This window comes from Hordeum vulgare, chromosome 5H (assembly GCF_904849725.1).
Source record: "Hordeum vulgare subsp. vulgare chromosome 5H, MorexV3_pseudomolecules_assembly, whole genome shotgun sequence".
In the NCBI taxonomy this organism is placed as follows: domain Eukaryota; kingdom Viridiplantae; phylum Streptophyta; class Magnoliopsida; order Poales; family Poaceae; genus Hordeum; species Hordeum vulgare.
In genome coordinates this window covers 508488144-508504063 of record NC_058522.1, presented here as the reverse complement: position 1 = coordinate 508504063, position 15920 = coordinate 508488144, and the positions used below count along the sequence as shown (strand labels likewise).

The 15920-nt window shown below is 45.4% G+C and overlaps 1 protein-coding gene across 2 annotated transcripts; it reads left to right on the top strand.

Moving 5' to 3' along the window:
• The first annotated feature begins 821 nt into the window (after positions 1-821).
• LOC123451775 (enoyl-CoA hydratase 2, peroxisomal) lies at positions 822-10181 on the top strand. Of its 2 annotated transcripts, XM_045128311.1 has the most exons (12): positions 822-986; positions 1059-1081; positions 1165-1270; positions 2314-2390; positions 2584-2656; positions 3258-3297; positions 3980-4052; positions 4132-4282; positions 4615-4685; positions 5129-5302; positions 5386-5472; positions 9889-10181. In XM_045128311.1, exons 1-12 carry the CDS (start codon positions 918-920, stop codon positions 9926-9928), a joined length of 984 nt encoding a protein of 327 aa, XP_044984246.1. In that variant the 5' UTR covers positions 822-917; the 3' UTR covers positions 9929-10181. The 2 variants fall into 2 exon arrangements, with proteins under 2 accessions (XP_044984246.1, XP_044984247.1); XM_045128312.1 differs by lacking the exon at positions 9889-10181 and having other exon boundaries at positions 5386-5649.
• Positions 10182-15920: the final 5739 nt, after the last annotated feature.

The window sequence follows — 15920 nt, the reverse complement described above, 5'->3', positions numbered from 1 at the left end:
CGATGAACGACGAACGACTCTTGACGAACACCGAGAATAATTCCACACCACCACCTCCAACTCCACCAAAACAACCAACTTCACCCACACCACCACCACTACAACCTTCACCTCAACCTCCACCACCACCATCAAAATAGCTTCAAAACAAGCACCACAAACTACCCCATCGCGAGTGAGACGGATAGTTTGGATGCCCTCCTCCTTACACAATAAATGTACGGTTCAAAACGTGGAAATGGAAGATTTTTTATGTGGGGGGAGAAGGAAGGAGGAGAAAGAGAGAAAGGAGATAAGGTAGAATGGGAGAAGGGAGAAGGAAGAAAGAGGAAGGAGGAAGAAGGAGAGGGGGAAGGGGCTGCCTCGGGTTGGCCAATGGCCACTAGTCGGCCACGCCTGGGCCGATAGCCTTATCAGCTTCGCCAGGGCCGACAGGCAGAGCCGACAGGGCAATCGACGTGGCCTGACCACTAGTCGGCCGCCACGTGGACGAGAGCCACTAATCGACCGGGCCTAGGCCGACTGGCTTCCTGTCGGCCACGCCAGAGCCGACAGCCTTCACTCGGCTTCGCAGTGGCCGAGGCAGGCCTATTTTTAAAAAATTTCGAATCGATGCATTATTTTTCAAAAAAATAAAAAAATTAGCTAGATCCGGCTTAACTTTTGGTAAAAGGTCAAAACAGTGAATTTTAACCCCAGGTAAAGGTAACCCATGTGATGTGTTGCGCTGTCCCCGCCTGGTCAGCGCGACACGTCCCGGTCGCCGGCGGCTAAGCTGCTGCTCCGCCTTCCTTGACCCCTCTCTCTCTCCCCTCCACTGTGGCTTCACCCTTGTGACCCTTCACGGCACCGCTCTCCCCACTCCTATATCAATCGCCGCTCCCCCGGCGACCGGACGCAGCAGCGGAGGAGCGGCCATGGCGACGAACGGGGCACCCGCCGCGTCCGTCGACCCCGACGTCGCGCTCGCCTACAAGTTCCCCGAGGTAACCCCCCCTCCCCCCTTCCGCTTCCCCCGAGACCGCGCCTCACCCACCCTTCTCTGCTGATCCGCGCAGGTCTCCTTCGCCTACGACGAGAGGTGCGCGCGGGCCTCAGCTCCACGGGACGGCTCTCCCGGCTTGATCCCCACCCTTGCTCACGCCGTCTCCGTGCTCCCTGCAGGGACGTGGCGCTGTACGCGCTCGGCGTGGGGGCCTGCGGCGCGGACGCCGTCGACGACAAGGAGCTCCACCTCGTGCACCACAGGGACGGGCAGCGCCACATCAAGGTCCACCCTCCCCTCCCCTCCCCTTCCCCGGTCCGATCCCCTCTCGTTTCTGTGCCAATTGGTTGCTGTTGAGTTGCCATGCTCCGATTGCATCGGCCCGGCTGCTGAAATTGATTTTTTTGGGCACACATTGTTTTGTAGTACTGTACAACTTTACTGATATACTAGCTCGTAGTTAAGCAGTGAGGGACTGACGCAAACAATATTTCCACCTACAGGCATCCATTGAAAGTCGCCAATCCATATCCCAGTTTTACTGAATTCCGGTTGATTTTAACTGTCATCAGTGAGGCTAGTATATCTTACTTGTGAGCTTAGGCTTGAGATTAGTCCACGGCTGAGCAGTACCCATAACTCGACAGCTCATTCCAGGTCATTAAGTCACCCCTAGCAAGTAAATTACTAGATGAACCAGGAGCTTCAATCTTCACGAGCTGATGTCATTGCTCACATCGTTAGTCAATTTTATTAATGGAAGTTCTAACGTTGTGCTAAGTCAACCTTCTTCAAGTTTGACCAGGTGTATAAAAAACTGTATCAACATCTACAGCACCAAATTAGTTTCACTAGATTCATCACAGATATATTTTCGTATAGTAAAACCTTCTATGTTTAGATGCTAGCAAATGTTTCTTCAGGCTTGGTTAAATATAGAGAAGTTTGACTTTAGGAAAAGCTAGAACTTCAGTTCATTTGGAATGGAGGGAGTAACCGTTAGACATCATCTAGTTTTTTGGGCAGTAAACAACATCTGGTGCCTGTGAATGACTTAAGAATGAAATTAAGCCAACTGTATAGCCTTATAAGTTATAAATCCAAAGCAACTGTACTCAGGAATTATGTTTTATCAAATGGTTTCATCTGGTTCAAGTCTATTGTATAGTTTTTTTTAACTGTTATTGTATAGTTGTGTTGACATCCGTCACATGTCATCCATAAATTGTGCATGAAATGTTCGAATAATTGAGTCGTAATCACCATGATGAAAGAAATTCCCTCGCTGACTCTGACACTCATGATTTTGTTCATCAATTAAATTGCAGGCGCTTCCTACCTTTGTTTCTTTATTTCCTAACAAGAACAGCAATGGGCGTGGAATTGTTAATGTGCCTGGCATTCAGTAAGACTGACATGTCGCTTTTCAGATTTACTTTCTTTTTATTCTGTATATTCGCAAACTTCCCCTAATTTGCACATTTCTTCTTGGTCTTGTTTTCAGTTCTCTAGGTTTTGTCTGTTCGAATTTAAGCAGCTCAAATATGTTAAGATACATATTATTTTACAAGCACTTTATCTTGATTTCTATTTTCCAGCTTCGATGCAAGCCTTCTATTGCACGGTCAACAATACATAGAGATCTACAAGCCAATCCCTTCATGTGCCAGTGTAAGTAGCTTACCGTCGTTCTCAAATGTTTTATTGTATCATCCTTGTGCTTGGAGACTATGCATGAGATAGGTGCAGACTGATTGACCATGCATTTTTTACAATTGTTCTCTAGAAGTTGCTTCAACAATTCCTAGTAACTGCATCGCCAAATCGTTTTTTTCTATGTGGATACATATAAACATGCTAACAGAACTCCACTGATAATTAACTCTTCTACTCCCTCCGTTCCTAAATATAAGTCTTTTTAGATATTCCACTACGGACTACATACGGATGCGTACAGACATACTTTAGAGTTTAGAGTGTAGAGACTCAGATTTAGGAACGGAAGGAGTAGTTGACTTGCATGTGCGTGCATGTTAGTCGTGACTTGAGGATATTATAGCTTACTGTTTGTTCTCTCAACTAAAAGAGAGAACATATTCCCTTTTCTTGTTAAATGTTAATTAATCCAGCATTATTGGAAAAACTATTTGTATACCGGTACTACATACTGAACATTTCTTTAAGGTATTGGTTTTAAGATGTAATGTTCTTCAGTGTCCTCATCTCTGGCGCACACTCATGGAAACAATTGTCTGATGTTTTTTCTCTTCAGGTTGTAAACAAGGTTAAGGTAGCTGGTTTGCACGACAAAGGTACAATAAATGATTGATCATTCCATGGTGCATACATACTTGATAAATTGGGCTCCTTGCCTTTTCATTCTGAAAGTTATTATTGCATGATTTCCTGTTTTAATTAGTTATATCATTGCTTTGATCCATGCTATTGCTATACTGAATGATCTTACAGTTGGTGGAACTAGGACAAATTTCTTACATAGCATCTTCCAACATTTTGTTTCAGTTGCAGACCAACAGTAGCCTTGACAATCTTGAAAAAATAAAATGTCTGCTGCTTTTCTTAAGTACAATGAGTGTAACAAATGCACAAGATATTCTCAGAAAAGAGAAGCATAATGTGCTAAGTCCTTAATGTGGAGCTCCTCGCATATAACTTATCATGCTCTATTGAACCATCGACTCCGTGGTTGTAAGTACCACTATTGTAGGAATAAGTGCTCTGTTGAATAATAATCTCATTTTGGTCCATTTCATCCTATGCTAGTATCAAGATAACCTGTTCATTTTGTCCCTCACTTGTCAGTGTCCACTCCTGCAGGAATGTTTAGTCATAGTATCATCCAATAGCGATGAAGTTTTGAGTGACCATCATTCACATCCTTCAAATCTGTTGACCACCTATTTGGAAACGAACCTAAGGGATTATACTCAAATTAGAGCATTGTTTTATTGAGTCATCTGTTTTAATGTGCAGGGAAAGCAACTATTCTCGAGATCGAAACTACGACCAGCCTCAAGGATTCTGGTGAAGTGTTATGTATGAACAGGTCTGTGACATGGCTATAAGATTCGAGTCTTCCAGTTCTCTTTCTGTAAAATTACAAAGAAGCGATTATGTTAATGCAGGAGTACTATTTTCTTGCGTGGTGCTGGAGGTTTTTCTGACTCTTCCCGGCCATACTCGTATACGACTTATCCTGCCAACCAGATTTCTCGCATTTCTATTCCAAATTCCGCACCTTCTGCAGTGTATGAAGACCAGACACAACAATCCCAGGCATGCTACTCATTTTGCTTGTTGTTTTATTTGTTTCCGCAATTACTCGTCATTGTTGGTAATAACCTTATATCTCGGAGAAACTATGGTAACCATATAAGTTGTAACTATGACGTGTGTTGTTTTGTGGATTATGTGCCCAACTGCTCGTCTTACACTAATATTCCCAAGTACCATGCTGTTCTTTTGCTCTTCCAATCGTTTATGAGTCCAGATTCTACCTTATTGTTCAAGAAGGCTGAATTTTGTTATGCGGAAGAAATCAGTTTCTCATTTTACGAAGTAACTTGCAGTTGTTCTGTCAGCCTAATTCCTTGTCATTCTCAATCCAGGCACTCTTATACAGGTTATCTGGGGATTATAATCCCTTGCATTCAGACCCTATGGTTGCACAGGTTGCAGGGTATGTCACTTCAACTTGATCACTGTTATGCTGTTATTTTCGAATGCTGACATCGAGTAAGTATTTGAGCTAGATCTTGCATTGGAGTTTCTAGCAAAAATATGTGTTGGGGTACTAATAACTAGCCATAGATGAAGGAATGCTCACTCGAAAGTCAAACCAAACCAATGCTTTTATTTTTCCTGAAGAATAGGCGAACAATGTTCCTGTGCAAATGAAAACTAATGGTAGCTAGCAGAATGACCACGTCCTTTTCATTTTCAGTTGGTTAGGATTGGAGTCCGTATCCCAGTAAAAATTCCTGGGGTTTCATGTTCACATGATCCAACAACAGCCTTGTCAATTCAATGCGTACATACTGCAAGACCCTCTTTTATCCGGACCCAGCTTCTCCTGCTTGAAGCTCTGGTTATCTTCTGAATCTGATGAGAACCCCTCTGCAGGTTCGCCCGTCCGATACTGCACGGCCTCTGCACCCTGGGGTTCGCGGCCCGTGCGGTCATCAAGTCGTTCTGCAACGGGGATCCAGCGGCTGTGCAGAACATATTTGGCCGGTTCCTGCTGCACGTCTACCCCGGCGAAACGCTGGTCACCGAGATGTGGGTCGATGGCCAGAGGTAAGTAAATGTTGCTGATCCCTGAAATGTGCTGTTGTTGACAACAAAGGAACCCATGGGATTGGAATGATTGGCTTCCGCAGGGTGCAGTACCAGACCAAGGCGAAAGAGCGCGACCGCGCCGTGCTCTCCGGATACGTGCTGCTCAAACAACACATCCCCTCATCATTGTAAGTGCCGTTGTGTCATACGTACTATTGGTGAGATCTGTTCCTACTTGGTGCTATGATTAGTTGTTAACCGTGGTGGTCTGGAAAGAGGCCGGTTGCCCGTTGTAAACTATGCCAAGATATGGCAAGTGTTGTGCAGATGATATACTCGTACTAAAACTTTCTGGTGCTGCTTCAGTTAAAGCCAGTAACACACACGTGGTTATCCATAGCAGCAAAACTAGTTGCAGGCGCATGAGTAACACGCTCAAACATTTCACGCGGAAAACCTCACAAAAACAAAAGTACAATAAAAGATCGTGCATTTCATATAATAAAAGATCCCGCTGGTAGTACTAATTACTTTGACGACTGAAGACTAGGAGGAAGCTTACCATTTTTTATTTTATTTTTACATTTTGAGGGAGATATAGCTTACCATTCATTCATGCCAATCTCTGTCCACGGTTCATGAGATGGATTAGGCGTGGGGAATATCCGGCGATGGAACGGAACGGAACGGGAATAAAGCCGGGGCAAAAGCAAAAGGAGAGGCCAGATGGATCTGAAACCCGACGGTAGGACGCCGCGGGCACGGTCTCCTACGTGCGCGTATCGAATCGTGATGCTTTTGTATAGCTTTTTTTCTCGAGTTGGCGCAAGGCAGCAGTGTGTGTACCTCTCTGCCTGGATGGATCCTCCGGTGCCCTCGCGGTCATGATAACCCGGAGTACTACTCCTAGATGACATGGCACATGGATAAAGTTGGTCTACCTCCATCCCGAAACAAAATAAGTGACGTGATTTTGGATTCTATTAGTTGGCCGACGAGGGACTAGTTTCACAAATGGAACAATAAAACAAGGCGGCTGCTACAAATCAGTCGACTGATTGACTGACTGATTTGAAATCAGTCGGGTTGTCAAATCAGTCGGGTTGTGGGTCGTTGGATCCTTTCTCTTGTAGTCGTTGGATCCGTCACACACCATCCTTGGATTCAGTCAACGTCGTCGCGCTCGCCATCTCCTCCTCTCATCGCAGCGGAGCAAGCAAAGCATGTCGCCGTGGGAAAGCGGCGCCGACCGGCTCGCAGCACGAGCCGCACCTCCCCGTCGGTGAGCAAGCACCGGGAGCCGCCCGGCGAAGAGCTACATTGCAGCGCCGGGATCCGCAGCCGCCGCACGGGTGTTGCGACGCAGCGCTCGGTGGCCCATGATGGAGCTTCAGTGCAGCTCCGGCGATGCTTCAGTGCAGCTCCGGCGACACTCCATTGATGCATCGCCTGCTGCCTGGCAGCAGCTCACAGTTCTTTGCTGTTGCAATGCAGCTTCGCCGTCGTTGTGCAGCAGCGCCATCGTAGCATCGCTTGCTGCAGCGTAGCTCTGCCGTCGGTCATGGCAACAGCTCGTAGCACCTCTTGCTCCAACGCAGCTCCGCCGTCGAACTGGCCGCAACGTCGTCGCGCGGCCCCTGCTGCAACGCATCTCCGCCGTCGAAATGCCGTCACGTTGTCGTGCGGCACCTGCTGTATTGCAGCTCCGTCGTCGAACTGGCCGCCGCATCGTCGCATGGCACCTGCTGCATCACAGCTCCGCCGTTGAACTGGACGCGGCATCATCACGGAGCACCTGTGCAACGCAGCTCTGTCGAAGGAAGAAGAGAAGGGGAAGGAACGAGTGGCGCATGCTTCTTCTGAGGAAAAGATGAGGATAAGGTGTGAGCGGTCCGCGGGGACGCGTGGTGCGCGTAAGAGGCGGCTTACGTCCGTGAGAAATCAGTCGGATGACTTTAATCAATTTCCATAAAACAAGGGAAATGTTTCTGGCCGGTGGTTCGGCCGGCCGCACGCAACTTTTTTACGTCTAAATTGTTGCAACCAGCGTTCATATTTGCTACAAGCGTTTTTATTTGCTACGTTTGTCTAGTAAAAAAGCTGCATATACGTTTGGTTGCAACTCCAGTTCGCCGGATTTTTCATTACAATCGGTGTTTTTTACTTTTGCTACAATCGTGTTAATTTTTGATACAACCAGCATCATTTTTTGCTGCAACCGTTCAGTAAAAAAATTACATCCACGTTCATGTAACATTTGCTATAACCGGCGTTTAACTTTTGCTATCACGCACCATTAGCTTCTTCTTTTTTTGCTACAATTACGTAGATATATTTTTTACCATAATTTTTTTTATTGCAATCATTGATGAAAATTGCTGTATCGCGTTAAAATTTTGCTGCATCGGAAAAAAATGTTGCATGAAGATCTAACGGTGCGGACGAGCGACGGTTGACAGATCATGCGGCCCGCGCGCGGCCGGACGAAAGTTTCGACCCACGCGCCGGCGCATATCACTGGCCATAAAACAATCATCGCTCGTGCTTGATTTAGGAGCCGTAACACACTAACACATACTACTCGGTGAGGCCGTGACGTGATACGACTACGAGGCGCGGAGCTGATTGGTCAGTCAATGAGAGCAAACGCCAGCTTACTTACTCGAAACATTGTCAAACCTTCATCCATCGCCCAAGCCAGGCCTCCACGCCTACCCTCGGGAGTATAGCGGGTGAGTGTAAAGTTCTGAAGGACGGGGACATTGGAGGATAGGCGGAAGCATAGCGGGTGAGGGTAAAGTTTTGAAGGACGGGGACATTGGAGGATTTTATTTTAAAATTAAAAATAATATTTCTACGTATAAAAATTCCGGAAAAAAACTGTGAAAACTCATACATATTCGCAGTGGATCGATAAAATTTCGTTTAAAAATATTATTGTTTGCAAGCTGCGCAAAAAGAACCAAAACCCGGCCCAACAACAACAAAAAAGGGCCCATTTTCATTTATGTATTTGTTATTTTGTATAGCCCACATATGAAAGTATATGTTCTGAAATTTTTTTCCCAACGTGTTATATATGTATTTGTGTATGTATGTACAAAAAAAATCAATTATTTTATGATGTGGAAATATGTTTTTCAGTTCTTTTTCGCACAACACACCCTTCGTCGTAGGAAGCTAAAACCATCTTTGATTCACAAGATTCCCCAAACGCTTGAATTGAAGTATTACTGGATTGGAGCGGCATGCCCGCCTGAATCCTACAGGATTAATAATGTTTCATAGGAAAAAATAGAGAAATTGTACAAGAAAAAGGAGGTTGGAGTGGATGCTAGATTTTCAATAGAAGGGACTCCCTCCATTTTATAATTATAGTCGTGGTTATCACAATAAGAAATTTGAAGTACATGATAAGATTAAGAAAAGAGGAACATGGTAGGATGCATGTGCAAAGTACTCCCTCCGTTTATAAATATAAGTCTTATAAGAGATTTCACTAGATGACTACATACAAAGCAAAATGAGTGAATATATACTTTAAAGTATGTCTACATACATCCGTATGTAGTCCTCTAATAGAATCTCTAGAAAGACTTATATTCAGGAACGGAGGGAGTAGATGACAAGCACAAGAACTATGTAAACTGACTCAGTGTTTTACCGTACATGAATATACGAAACAACACGGTGAAATAAAAGTCAACCAACAGAAAAGAGTTTTATTAGGGCATTGTTAAAGACCTTCGTGTCGTACTTTGTGCATGGAAAAATTATAAAGAGGTCTAAAAAGATTGGAAACTTATTGTGTATCTTCTTTCAAAACTAGTAAGACCAAAGATGTTCTCTCACACACACTGTTTTTCTTTTGCCGGGTTCTTTTAGACGAGAAGAATGAATATTGCCACCATTTTTTTCTCTGCATTCATATATTTTCCCCTTTCTTCTCCGTAAACAAAAAAGAGTGGCCGGTTAGCCAAAAAAACCAGCTAGCTAGCCGTCCAAACTAGTAGGCAGTAGTAATCATTCCTGCTTTCTTGGATCCCATCGAGGCACCTACCTACCACATTCTTTTTTGACTCGCCACAATAGCTTTTCCTTGTTTTCATTTGTAAATATATATATAAACAAAAGTAAACTGAAAAAGGGCTCATCATCCACACCAATCCCTATCCCTCTCAAAAGAAGAGGGGGCTAGCTTGGCTAGCCAGTACTGCCACCACCCTTTGTGTTCCCGAATAGTGAGGGAGCACTAGCTAGCTGCCGGTCTTGTTAGCTTACATGTTTACACATCTTTTTCTAAGTGGGAATTATTTTGCTTTTATCAAGCTACAAGTGAGCATGTGCCCAGACATATATAGAAGATACATGCCGCTGCCAGAAATAACACCTATCAGCGGCCCCTCCCCCACACTACACACCTCAGCTTGATTGATCACACGATCAACATCTGATGGGATCGAGATGTGGCACTTTTAATTGGCAAGAGCTACAGAAAAAAGAAGTATTAATCCGTGGGTGTGATCCCAATTATTCTCATAGATATTTCCGCATGTAAAGAAAAGAAGAGGGGCCGTTCGCTAATCCCATGTATGTCGTGGCAGGTCTTCAGAGGGAGAGAATGAAGGAGGAGGCCAGCTGTAGGAGCCGGTGCGCCAAGGAAGAAGAATCGGTGACGGTAACGATGGAGCACTGGATCGGCCGGCGAATTCAAAGTTGTTATCAAGGCAGCCGACACGAATAACTCTTCTTCTTCCTTTTCTTGAGAAACTTTTCGATCTTTGCCTTTGCGGCTTGCTTGGCAAATCTCATATTATTATGATAACTCAAAGCGGTGCACAGGCTCGTCTACATTCGGTAAATATTAAATTTAAAAATGATAAAAAGTTTTTAATAATTCTGAAATTTTAAGGCAACCAAGATGCTCATGTGCGCTAGGAGCATGCAAATTTTCATAATGTTTGAACATCTGAGGAGCTTGTGTCAACCAAAAAAAAAAAAGAGCTCTGAATAGTGTTTTTTTTTAAGTTTCTTAGGTACTCAATTTTTGTTTTTTTACATGAGCTTCTCCTATGTGCAAACATCATGAAAATTCATACCCACATTAGCATATTAGATGCCTAAAAATTCAGTTTTTTTAATATTCTCATCATTTTTTTAAAATTTACTGTCCACGTAAAGGTGCATAATCCCCACTCTTATATTAATATGGCTTTTTTAAAAAAACACTTTAAATCAGGCGGCTGATTTCTGCGCTGTTTAAACCGTCTCAAGTGTTCGACACGTGTCCAGCCTCACGCACTCCCTTATCCTCTCGTCCTCCCCTGTCCAATACTCCCCCGTCCACTCTTCGCATCGTCTTCCTCGTCCAAACCCGGCTTGCACGCTGCTCCCCCTCCCCATCCCCCATGACTGCAAATCCATTGGGAATCTCCGCCATTGCTGCAAGCAGAGAGCTGCACAACACCGTCGTGGCTGCAGCTGAGCTTTGCCGGGACGGCGCCGCGGGCTGCAATGGAGCCTGTCGTGGCTGCAATGAAGCGCGGTTGCAGCTCCGCCGGGGCTGCAATGGAGCTCGGTCGGCGTTGCGATGGCTTCGTCGGAGCCGTCGACGTTGCGTTGGAGCTCCGTCAGGGCTTCAATGGAGCTCGACCAAAGTTGCGATGGAGCTTCATCGGACCCATCAGCGTTGCGTTGGAGCTTCGTCGGGGCTGCAATGGAGCTTCACCTAAACAGTGGAGTAAATCAAATTGGCCTTTTTTTCGCGAGGGAAAATGGATTTTTTTTTTATCTGCTTGTTCTAAAACAGGGAAGCATGGAAACCTTAGGATGGACACTGGCACCTAAACAGCGGAGTAAATCAAATTGGCCTGTGGACGTTGTTGTATCGGTGGGCCAAATAAGGCAGCATGTGCATCCGCTCATCCCTCCCTCCCTCTTCTGCAGCCCAACGTTCCACAGCACCGCTACTGCTAGCTAGCTATCGAACAGGGCGTGAGTGAATGAGAGGGTTTTTTTTTTTTTTTTTTTTGGAGAGAGAGTGTTGTTCCGGTTGGGTTGAGGCTACATAGCGCCGCGCGTAGTGTAGAGCGGTGGTTGCCCGACAAAGTCGTTAGTACTGTACTAGGTACCAGCGTCCTCCTCAGACCATCCATCAATCAATGAACCAAACAGTGAAAATAATGCAGCTGCTTTTGGCCATCCAAGCCTGCACAAGTGCTCGCTTGGCCTAGCTAGCTAGCGCTCCCAAGTTACTGGCTTCCCGTACGTAGCAATAGCACAGCATCCTAGGCCCATCTACCGGCCGGCTCTACGTACGCTCTTCCACTGTCGACGGGTCGTCGGTCCATGCATGGCCGGCTAGGCCCACGGGCCACGGCGCGTCGCGCCACGGCGAAGATTCCGGGCAGGATCGACCCGGCTCGTATACGTACGTACGCCGAGACGCACGTGAACCGGGAAAAGTTGGTGGTGGACGGACGCGCGCGCGCGGCTCTCGCGACGATGCATCGCCTGTCCCCCACGGCGTACGTACGTGCGTACTCCACGCTGTGTACAAGATACGCCAGCAATCGCCTCATCATTGCGTCCCGTGGACACGAGAGAGGGAGAGAGCCTGCCGACTACACAAACACGAGGTTTTTTTCCCTACTCCTACTAAGTACTCCCTCCGTCCCAAAATTCTTGTCTTAGATTTGTTTAGATATGTATGTATCTAGTCAAGTTTTAGTATTTAGATACATCCATTTTTAGACAAAGTTAAGACAAGAATTTTGGGACGGAGGGAGTACTACAGACACGAGAGAGGAGTAAGTACTGTACTAGTATTACAGTGCTACACTGCGAGCATGCTGCAATCATCAGAATGCTAACACGGATTTTTTTCCATACATTCATGAAGCTCAAAGGAACACCCGGCCAAAAGAAGAAAATGAAGCTGGAAGGAAGAGAAGACGACAGCAGTAGTAAGAAGAGTCGCAAAGATACAGTGGGCTGCGTTGCTCCACTGGGCCTCCTATAGTCTATACTTGTAAAATTTCATGTTTTAACTTTTTTACGTAAGTAGCCGGATTTAATCCTGGCTGAGAAATTTTTCAGATCTGACCTTTTTGTTACTACAGGAACCCTTGGCGATAGAGTATAACAACCTACCGTCAAAGTCTCTAGTGGTAAGGTTGCACGCCTATCGTTTCTAACTTGTAGATCCGGTATGTCCGAGTGCCTACCTCCGGACCCCTTGGCGTTAGGGTCACATGCGCTATCGCCAGCCTCTCCGACGGTAGGCCATTTTCCTACCGTCAGGAGCCTTCGTGGGTACCCTATCACCAAGGTCTCCGACGATAGCAAATTGATCAGATCTGTTTTTTTTTCTTCAACCAGGGTCAAATTCGACTGAACTTAGGCAAAAATTCAAAATAGGGAAATTTGCCTCTATACTCCATTCCCACAGTCTCCCTTCGACGGAACAAGAAAAAAACAGAGGAGACGCGGGTCAACTAAACAGCGGGTCAAGCTTTCCACGGACACCAATCAACCAGTCAATGAAGCCGACCGACACGCGGGCCCAGGCATCCCGGCCACGCGCGGGAGGGCCCGCGCCCACCCAACGGAACGGAGAGGCCCACCCAGCTGTTACAAGCCGCGAAATCCGATGCGTGATGACCAGCCAAACAATCCAAGCGGCAATGACCGATGCCGGCTGACGTGGTGGTCCTCACCCGCTCCATGGAAACGGAATGGAGCCTTCTTCTCCCACCTTGTTCCCATGTCCTTCATGCGAGCGAGCGTGGCACGTCGGCTTCATTCATTATGCGCCCATATGCTGTCCGCCTGGTTAACGTTAGCCTGCCGTACCCTTTTTTTTTTTTCCCTTTGCCCTTCCTTTGTCCTTGCCCGCTCGAGTAACTACGAGCGTATCAATTTCCCTTGCCGCTAATTAGAGAGTTTCATTTCATTCGATAGAGTTGCACTGTGACTTTACAAAGTCTATATCTCTATCTCTGTCTTTATCTATCACTATCTCTGTCTCAACCACTTCCTCCGTGCAAAATAAATGCGTCGATTACACTTATTTTTCATATGGAGGGAGTATTGTTAAAGAAGAGTTGATAGGTTCCCTCGCTTCGTCCTTTGATTCTTTTCCCCTCTTCACCCCCACTCCTTCATTTGTTATTTTTTCAATCACAACCATTTCCGCACAAAAGAATAGCGTAAATAAAGTAAATTGGAAAACCAGATCAGTAACCTTTCCGGTCCTTTTTAGTCTGCATATGAAGTTTTTGTTTGAAGTCATATTTCGTAAAGCTTGACCAATTTTATAGAAAAAAAAATCAACATCTAGAGTTTGAAATCAATATACTCCCTCCGATCCTTTTTACTCCGCATATTAGGTTTTTGTCAAGTCAAACTTTACAAAGTTTGACCAAATATATATTGAAAAATATTAACATCTACCATACCAAATATACATATCATAAAACTACCTTTCGTAATAAACCTAACAATATTAATTTGGCATTGCGAATGTTAATACATGTTTCTATAATTTTGGTCAAAGTAGAGATACTTTGACTTCAGACAAAGCTAATATGCAGACTAAAAAGGACCGGAGGGAGTACATTAGATGCATCGCATGAAATTTAATTTTCATATTGCATAAATTCAATATTATAGATGCTGATATTTTTTAATATAATTATGGTCAAACTTTATGAACTTTGACTTCACACAAGTCTTATATGCGAAGTAAAAAAAGACCGGAGGGAGTATTTCCCAAAATATTGTCTTATATTAACTCTATCAAATCCAATCAAATCACCAAATTATCAACTAAATCAAAATTTCCATGCCTCCCCATACACACACTCATATTAAATCAAATTTAACCAAACCTTAACAAAATAAAAAATTCCTTGCCTTTGAGCAAAAATTTCTATATACTACGGATGTGTGTCAAAGTTTCATGCGACAATGTTATCGGGAGGACGATTGTGTGGTAGGGACGGACAACAACCGATTGAGACACCATGACGAAGACACAAGGAGTTTACCTAGGTTCAAGCTCTTCGGGAGAAGGTAGGACACTACTCCCGCCTTTGGTATCGTTGTGATCGCCGAAGATATGTGGAAGCACCGACAAGATCTATTCCGGAGGTTATAACCGTCTATGCCTCGCGTCAAAGAGCGAGGTCTTTCTTAGTTGGATTTGTCGTAGGATTTTATTTCTCTCTCTCAGGGAGTCCCTCGGTCCGCCTTATATATGATGAACATCCGGCTTACGTTCACTCGTCGCCCTCCTACATCTCTGTCGAGGGAGCACCATCGTGAAAAGCCAACAGACGAAAGGACTTGACTTCTGAGCTCATCCCTTTATTCTCCCGGTCTTTCCTCTCCCGGGTCCGGATCTCCCTCCATTATGTGTTCCCACATCAATGTGGCAATTTTGTTTCCGTGGGTTCCCGCCAGAAACTACCGCTCCTTATGCATTTTCGTGTGAATTGACACTTTGTTTTCGTTCTTTGCTTGTACCTACTTCCCATTTTGCCCTTCTACGTTCATATTTAAAAAAAATCTAAGTCTATCCCTCTCCGACCGCACTCGCACCACTAGCACACTATAATGGAAAATCTATCGGTTTAGCTACAATACGGTCAACTATTTCCAAGTTCACCGTTAAAAACAAATGGTTTGATCGAAACAAAAGATTCATGATTCATATATACGCATTACATGAATGAAGAAAGTCTTAATGTGAAGGCTATCGATGTCAACCATATTTGAAAGTCGATACAGCTGTAGCAACCTCAGCAATAGAGTAATGCTAGACATACAAACGTTCTATGAAGGATTTACAAGCTCATTAGGTGTGATTGGTTGGAATTTGCTTAAGGGGAACGTCCCCACTAGTGAAATGGGGGGGGGAGCAGTTAGAAGCTACCTGTATCTTTAGCATTAATGTCCAAAATATATTTACAAGCTTACGTTAACCTCATCATCACACACAAAAACACTGCCACATTCGCTCACCGCCCTAAAGAGTGCGGTCTATCTCAAGTGGATATGTCCTAGGGTCTTTCTCTCTCTCGTCGAGGGGGGGGGGGGGGTACCTGGGCCCGCCTTATGTATAGCGAGCCCTCATGTTACATTCGCTCACCGCCTTTTTACAACGCCCTAGGAGGGGAGGGGAGGAGTTCCCTGGCCCCGCCTTATGTATAACGAGCCCTCATGTTACATTCGCTCATCACATTTTTACAACGCCCTCGAAGGGGGGGGGGTCCATGAGCCGCCTTATATATAGCAGGCCCTCGTGTTACATTCGCTCACCGCCTTTTTACAACACCCTCGGGGAAGGGGGGAGGTCTTTGGGCCCGCCTTATCTACAGCGGGCCCTCGCGTTACATTCGTACACCACCTTTTGTACAACGCTAGGGGGGGTGTGGGCTCACCTTATATATAACGGGCTCTCACGTTACATTCGCTCACTTCCTTTTTCCTTGGGCTCGCCTTATATATAGCGAGCCCTCACGTTACATTTGCTCATCGCCTTTCTACAACGCCCTCGAAGGAGGGGGTGGGGTCCCTGGACTCGCCTTATATATAGGGGCCCCTCACGTTACATCCGCTCACCGCCTTTCTA

Bases quoted from the DNA above. Each gene is read 5' to 3' on its own strand.
- LOC123451775 (XM_045128311.1), top strand. From the start codon at position 918: ATGGCGACGAACGGGGCACCCGCCGCGTCCGTCGACCCCGACGTCGCG. The intron at 1,082-1,164 runs GTGCGCGCGGGC...TGCTCCCTGCAG, and splicing joins TCCTTCGCCTACGACGAGAG to GGACGTGGCGCTGTACGCGC. The intron at 2,391-2,583 runs GTAAGACTGACA...TCTATTTTCCAG, and splicing joins GTTAATGTGCCTGGCATTCA to CTTCGATGCAAGCCTTCTAT.